Genomic DNA, 7,369 nt, shown 5'->3' on the forward strand with positions numbered 1-7,369 from the left:
CCGTGGTGTCATGGCGTTTTACATGAATGGGTCTAGGTTTAGCGCAAAATAACCAGTGTTAATTGGGCGGCTGTCTGCAGCTCACCAGCAAGATAATACATCATTCTCAAAGGAACGAAATCAAGAGACTAATATGGGGACTGTCCACGCCAGGGTAAAGTCATCGGGTTCATAAAAAGGCAGAAAGCATTGTGTATGGCCTCCGACGACGCTCTGAATAGTAGCTAACTTGCTAACCCTTTAGCTTGCTAGCTATCTTTGTACAACAGGCCGTACGCAGCGGTCAAATAAACAAAGAATATTTGGAATGTCAAGGACGACTAGTTTAGATATGTTATGGCTACGTCCACTATTATGTGTAACTATGTATTTTGTAATGTGTGAACAGATGTGGAAAAAGATTCACGGCAATGGGTTGCTCGCAAGCTATAGCTAATTTACGAGAGTCAAACAATAGCTGCTGCTGTACCATAACGACCACTTTAAGATCGCTAGCTTGCTAGCTTCGTGATAAGACTCGGTTCTGTAATCTGATTAAACGTCCTCCTATCAGCTGCATAAGCAGAACGTGCAGAATGCAAGTAATCTTAGCGACAGCTGGGTAATTAACGTTACCGAGTTAACTAGCTATTCAGATGTCAGAGCAAAGTCTGTTTTTATGCATAAAGTCTATGGTTTATGGTACACTGCTGTCTTTATTTCTGTCGCTCAGAGCCTCGATCCGCTACCGATGCATGGACCCGAACTCGGGATTCACACCGATGAAGTAGAAGTCGTGGACGTGGAGCCACAGACAAAACAAGAAATTCTTGAAAATAAAGATGTGAGTTTTCTGGGCTTTTTTTTTTTTTTTTTTTTTTTGCGGAAGTGTATTTTACCTGTCCATTTCTTATTATTGGTGCAACTGTACCAGGCGATTAGGACAAGTGCAGCTAGAATGTAGGCTTTGTGATGTATACTTATGCGTGCATCTTTGTGGTTTTCTCGATGAATAAATCTAAATATGGAATGTTTAAGGGATTGCTGTCAGATTAGGAACCTCCAGGTGGCGAAGTAAATATCGTGACATTTTTCCGTTAGGTTGTAGTCCAACATGTGCATTTTGATGGCCTGGGAAGAACTAAAGAGGACATCTTGGGGTTTGAAATAGCAGATGTCTTCAATGCCAAAAACTTTATCGATGTAAGTATCAATCATTGAACGCTGAGGAATTATTGTTTCTATTCATCCTTATCCTTAAAACATCTCTGTTCCCCAAATTTTAAGGAATGTTATAGATGGTGAAAGCCAATGACCTATGATCAAATACACATCATCATCCTGTTTAAAAACACGGTACCATCATGTCCATGATTAGTTTGGTGAAATGTTGACCGCGCATCATTGGTGCATGTAAAAACTCACCGCTGTCAGCTCCATGTTTTGTTTGGAAAGGATTTGGCCACACATTATCGGGGCGTGTAAAAACTCACCACTGTTGAGTCTGCTGCAGGTGATGCAGAAGTCCCATGAAGCTCGGCAGAAGCTGCTACGCCTGGGTATCTTCAGGGAAGTGGAGGTTGTCATCGACACCTCACAAGGTACCAAGCCAAGCGGTCACCCTTGTCATTGTGTAACGACATCCACTTGTTATTTATCAAGCCTGACAGATCAGAGCCACCTTGATAGTTAATGACAGTGTAGTACTGGAGTTTAAGAATTTGTTCAATAGCCTCAACTGTTGTAGCCTTCATCATGGAACTTGAACTGCATTGCTTTAGTGACTATCCATCTGTATAAATGGATAATATGTACAGAGATGTAAGGCATACAATTTACCCTGGATAAGGGTCTTTGGTAAGCAAGCACTTAATGCAATGCATTATATGAATCTGAGGCGTTCTAAGGGGTGGGTAGTGGAGGGGCAGCCTTCAAGGAGGTGATAACTGAGGAGAGTATTTGTCTGTAATCTTGTCTGTGATTTGATGGTTTGCTGTGAATTAATAGAGCTATGGCTGACTTTTGCTTTGTTTCCACAGGCGAGGACGCTCTGCCCAATGGCCTTGACATCACATTTGAGGTGGTGGAGCTGAGGCGGATGACAGGAAGCTACAACACTATGGTCGGAAACAACGAAGGGAGCATGGTGAGAATCCCGCCCAACAGCCCCCTTCTCCGTACCCGCCCGTTACGAAGTCACATGACCCCAGGGTGTGTGATTTACCTCTCGCGCAGGTGCTGGGCCTCAAGCTGCCCAACTTACTCGGCCGGGCGGAGAAGCTCACCTTCCAGTTCTCCTATGGCACCAAGGAGACGTCGTACGGTCTCTCCTTCTTCAAGCCTCAGCCTGGACACTTTGAACGCAGGTATGTCAACAGCCACTCACTGCTGTGGCTATGCTAGCACACCGATTAAACAGAGTTATGGAGTTCTTGGGAGTTCTCTTGCTAGTTGTGTGCTAAAATGAATGTGTTGCGTAACTATATAAGGACTGGATCTTTTAATTGCTGTCCACTGTTCAAATTTAGGCATTAATAAAGTGTGCCCCAGCTAGAAGGCATGACACTCACTGTTAATATCTCCTTTCCTACTGTTCATATTTTCACATGTGCTTTTGTACTGTATTCATCGTCTGTCTAATCTTTTTGCAGCTTTTCACTCAACTTGTACAAAGTCACAGGCCAGTTTCCTTGGAGCTCGCTGAGAGAGACGGACCGTGGCATCTCCACAGATTTCAATGTAAGAACCCTTACCCATAGCAGACATTCTTATCTATTTCAACTTACATGGCTTACCTTCATCCATATGATCCAGTTATACCGTTGGATACTTACTGAAGTATTTCAGGTAAAACACTTTGCTTGAGGGCAAAGGCGTTGCTCTACATGCAAGTGTAACCTGAAACCTTTGGTTAATGAGCCCAGCACCTTAAACGCTACGTCAGACCACTGACTTCTAAAGAATGTGGTGACATGTTGTTCCCACTGAGATAACAGGGATGAGGTCTCCAGCCCTGTGCTGTTTAGTTTCATTAGAGCTCATCAGCACTGTGGTTACTGAGCCCTGCTCTCCACACTGTCCCGCAGTTCCCCATCTGGAAGACCAATCACACACTGAAGTGGGAGGGCGTGTGGAGGGAGCTGGGCTGTCTGGCACGCACCACCTCCTTCGCTGTCCGAGAAGAGAGCGGCCACACGCTGAAGTCCTCCCTCTCGGTAAAATGGCATGCATCCTCACTCGTTCCCCTCCTGTTCGTTTCTTGCACCCTGGTCACACACACACACACACACACATACACACACACACACACACACACACACACACATTGTCAAGTCTTCCCTTAAGGCAGCAGTTGTTTTCTCTCTCACTGCCATGGCTAATTTCTCAAATATAATGCAGAGTAGCAGACAGCTCACCTCCTTGGTGTTAGCTATCCCAGGTATGGAGGAGAGACGTTACCAGCCTCTTTGTTGTCTTCTTTTTTTCCCAGCATGCCATGGTCATTGACACCAGGAACTCTGCTATCCTCCCTAAGAAAGGTGCCTTGCTGAAGATAAACCAGGTTTGTGAGTGATTACTCCCCTTTCTCAGAATAGCACAACGTTTCACCGTGCAACACAGAGCCAACATAGCTGATGGGTTGTGGTCTAACAGGAGCTGGCCGGCTACACAGGGGGGGACGCCAGCTTCCTGAAGGAGGACTTCGAGCTTCAGCTGAACAAGCAACTCATCTTTGATTCAGTGAGTGAACTCTAACGCCCATTGAAAGTGTGGGGGCTGACTCTGCTGAGGCTCTGGCAGTTGGCAACCATTATGAGCAAAGTGCTTGTGTCTCTGTGGTCCTCTGGTTCTTTTCTTGATGTTTATGTGTCTTTGTCAGGTGCTGTCTGCCTCTCTCTGGGGGGGTCTGCTCCTGCCCATTGGAGAGAAACCCACAAGTATCGCCGACAGGTAGGTCCAAACCATGCAACGAGGGAGTTCCATTCTGTATGGCTGGGTGAAGGTCCCTGTGGTTCTGAGAGATATCATTTCATACACCGCTTTGCTGTGCATGTGCTCTGTTTGATGAGTCCTATTGACGATTTTCCAGATGTTCTGTTCATGGGGAATCTGGGTTTTCTGAGTGTGACACCTTGACTGTGATTGCGAGTAACCTGTTGTGATCTCCTGAGTCTGACTGATGAATGTTTCTCAGGTTCTATCTGGGCGGTCCCACCAGCGTGAGGGGGTTCAGCATGTACAGCATCGGGCCTCAGAGTGAAGGTAAGGTTTCACTGTCTCCCTCTGTCTGTCACTCATTCACTGAGTGCGCCCTTCGTATAAAGAGGTGTCACTCTATATCCACATTAACCTTCATTAAATCTGACTGAAGGACTACAATAAGAAGATTCTGGTACATTGAACTTTTAGACTGAGGGACTACACTAAGGAGAGGTTTGTTGTCCAGTAAGTCTTAAAATGAGGGACTACATTAAGCAGAGCATTGTGGTACACCAAGTCTTTTATATTAAAGAAATACAAAAATGAGAGGATTGTGGTAAACTGAGTCTTTCAAAATGAAGAACATTAATGATGATTAATGATGAGAGGAGCCAATGAGAGGGTCATATTCACCTGTGAGGTCTTGCTATTGGTCTTACAGGTGACTACCTGGGCGGGGAGGCCTACTGGGCAGGCGGAGTCCACCTCTACACCCCTCTCCCCTTCCGCCCGGTGCAGGGCGGATTTGGGGACCTTTTCAGGACACACTTCTTCCTTAATGCAGGCAACCTGTGTAACCTCAACTACGGTGAGTGCCTGAGACAGAGGAAAGGGCACATTAATGCCACAAGGCCTCATTGATTTGACATAGCTGAAGACCCGTTACACACCTAGTGAGATTAACCAGAAGGGTTCAGGTTCAAATCCTGAACAGGGCACTAGTGTGCTCAGGGGCACTACAACACTCAACACAAACCACTTTAATAATGACTTAGGAAACGCCCAGTGATTGAAATGAGTGACTGGCAAGCTATAGATGAAATGAAATCACCATGCATAGTAGCATCCGAAAAGTCAGTAACAACAGCAATGATAATACATTCTCAACAGTGTAAAAACAAACGCATTCATACCCTGCAGAAATTAGTCATGAATGAAAGTGCCCTGAGAGCTTGAGGCTCAGTTCCAGCTGGTGTGACTGTGTGCGTTCTTTTCTGCCCACCGCAGGTGAGGGGCCACGGGCTCACCTGCAGAAGCTGGCGGAGTGCATCCGCTGGTCCTACGGAGCAGGCATTGTGCTGCGCCTAGGAAACATTGCCCGCCTGGAGCTCAACTACTGCATTCCTATGGGGGTCCAGAGTGGAGACAGGTAGAGTATGCCTCACCTGTGTTGCATTCATAATGGGGTACAAAGCAGATACAGGTAGAGTATGCCCCAACTGTATTGCATTCATAATGGGGTCCAGAGAAGACACAGGTACAAAAGCACACAAAAGCAGGATTGGACTTGTCAGAGGTCCAAGTAGGTCAAATACATGGCTTTGGTTTTAAAGGGGAATGTGCATGTGTTCCTCACAAACACTCATAGCTACAAATTCACAATGTCATCAAACCCCTCCTATCAATTTTGACCCAGACGAAAAAACGTGCACCCGAAACAATCTAGAGTAAAAGTGTAAATTAAACTGGATTAGCTTCAGCTTCAATTCAAGCTTTATCTTGAATGTCTTGTTGGAACAGAGTGTGATGAATATAGAACCAACCCTTTGATATCCTTTCCCTTCCTTCTTCTAGAATATGTGATGGTGTCCAGTTTGGAGCAGGAATCCGATTCCTGTGATGTCATCAGCCCCCCCGAGGTCCCACAGAAAAGTACTGTGGGAAGCGGATAAATTTTTCACACTTTTTTTATGTTGTACTGAGTGGAACACTCCCAGAGAGGCCCAGAGCACTCTTGGCCCTTAAAGGCCACACACCGTCCATGTGGTTTTGGCTCAGCGCCACCCCTTCCTGTAACTCTGCCCAATCACGTACGTTTTCTGTTGAAACAAACCAATCAGATGATGATGCGGGGACACCAGGACCTCTGCACTTTCCACCCCCTACAGCCAGTCCAGGATCAGCTCACTGAACCTTTGTCCTTACCCAGGCACTGTCTGAAACTGATCCAGAATCATTCCTAGAGGGCAGCATCTATCCCAACCCAGGCGCCCAGCACCAGGACTGCAGCCCCTCTGGGCCAGTAGAGTAGACCCCACATGTGATCCACCATCAGTGCTCTTATATGAAGTAATATATGAATGTTGTTTGAACAGTAATGCACACTAATAAATTCTCTTTCCCCTGTGTATTCTCTGGTTTCTGATTAATCACAGTTCATACATCCTGCTTAACACAAAGTGTGGTACTAATTGTACATTGCTCCAAGATAACTCGGACAAGTCATCTATAAAACCCAAGATTCAGAAGAACAGGTGTCACAGCTTAGGAGTAGTTAATTGTCTGTAGGCTAATTATGTTCTCCAGGATTAGTGGTAATAGGGCTCTCTTAAACCAGTTATTTCAGAATAAATCAGTTGTTAGGGTACATTTCATATTACAAAAATGTGTGTATAGTCTTTACTTCTGGTTGTATGCTGAGGGCCAGATACACACTTGCTTGGTTTTGCCGAAGGTTAAAATGTCACAAAAATTGTATGTGGAATAGCAGTGTGCGGCATTCAAAAACAGTTCATTCTGTTTGAATAGGAAGTAGTTTCAAAACAAACACCACTCAAATGAACACCAAATCATTTTATCCTAGCATGAGAAAAACGCAACTGCAAATGGGAGAACTAACTACGTGCTTAGATTCCTTTCCTCTGGCTAATAAAGGGACCAACAGTCCCATTATTTAGTGAGAAATTAACAGACATTTTTAAGGGGTTGTGGCTTCTTTGTTGGTCTCCCTTGCCATCTAGTACTGTTGCTGAAACTTCTCAGCCCTCTCAAAGTGGTAGTTTGCAAAGATTGCCACCAGATGGCAGCACACAAGATGAGATTTATCTGATTTCCTGCTTGAGCGAAAACCATGACTTATATCTGTGCGCTTCAGACTCCCAGACAGTACAAACTTCTTTATGGAAGCTAATTTACTTGTAATTAACAAAAATGTGAGAGCTGCTGGCTTCAGAATGAGGTGATTCATAGAAAGGTGTGCAGACACAGGAAGCATTTAATGGCATCCCTCACTTATCTATTACAGGGCAAAGATAAGATAATCCTTTATTGTATATTTATATGCAAATACTTTGCATGTGAATAGTACAGTACCATCATTTAAAAGTACAATAAAACATCCATTGTGTGTGTTTGTGTGGATAAATAATAATACAAATATGAAAAACAAAAATTTCCATAGAAGTGTGGT

The 7,369-nt window shown here is 44.7% G+C and overlaps 1 protein-coding gene across 2 annotated transcripts; it reads left to right on the top strand.

Moving 5' to 3' along the window:
- samm50l (sorting and assembly machinery component 50 homolog, like) lies at positions 1 to 6,300 on the top strand. Of its 2 annotated transcripts, none has more exons than XM_036520210.1 (15): positions 1 to 154; positions 713 to 823; positions 1,081 to 1,182; positions 1,493 to 1,580; positions 2,019 to 2,125; positions 2,215 to 2,345; positions 2,631 to 2,718; positions 3,066 to 3,194; positions 3,470 to 3,541; positions 3,634 to 3,720; positions 3,860 to 3,930; positions 4,175 to 4,242; positions 4,613 to 4,768; positions 5,188 to 5,329; positions 5,755 to 6,300. In XM_036520210.1, exons 1-15 carry the CDS (start codon positions 134 to 136, stop codon positions 5,798 to 5,800), a joined length of 1,419 nt encoding a protein of 472 aa, XP_036376103.1. In that variant the 5' UTR covers positions 1 to 133; the 3' UTR covers positions 5,801 to 6,300. The 2 variants fall into 2 exon arrangements, with proteins under 2 accessions (XP_036376103.1, XP_036376104.1); XM_036520211.1 differs by having other exon boundaries at positions 4,622 to 4,768.
- The last annotated feature ends 1,069 nt before the right edge of the window (positions 6,301 to 7,369 follow it).

This window comes from Megalops cyprinoides, chromosome 25, assembly GCF_013368585.1.
Source record: "Megalops cyprinoides isolate fMegCyp1 chromosome 25, fMegCyp1.pri, whole genome shotgun sequence".
NCBI lineage: Eukaryota > Metazoa > Chordata > Actinopteri > Elopiformes > Megalopidae > Megalops > Megalops cyprinoides.

Coding starts and splice junctions, on each gene's coding strand:
- samm50l (XM_036520210.1), top strand. CDS start 134: ATGGGGACTGTCCACGCCAGG. Junction 824..1,080: donor AAATTCTTGAAAATAAAGAT/GTGAGTTTTCTG, acceptor TTTTTCCGTTAG/GTTGTAGTCCAACATGTGCA. Junction 2,719..3,065: donor GCATCTCCACAGATTTCAAT/GTAAGAACCCTT, acceptor ACTGTCCCGCAG/TTCCCCATCTGGAAGACCAA.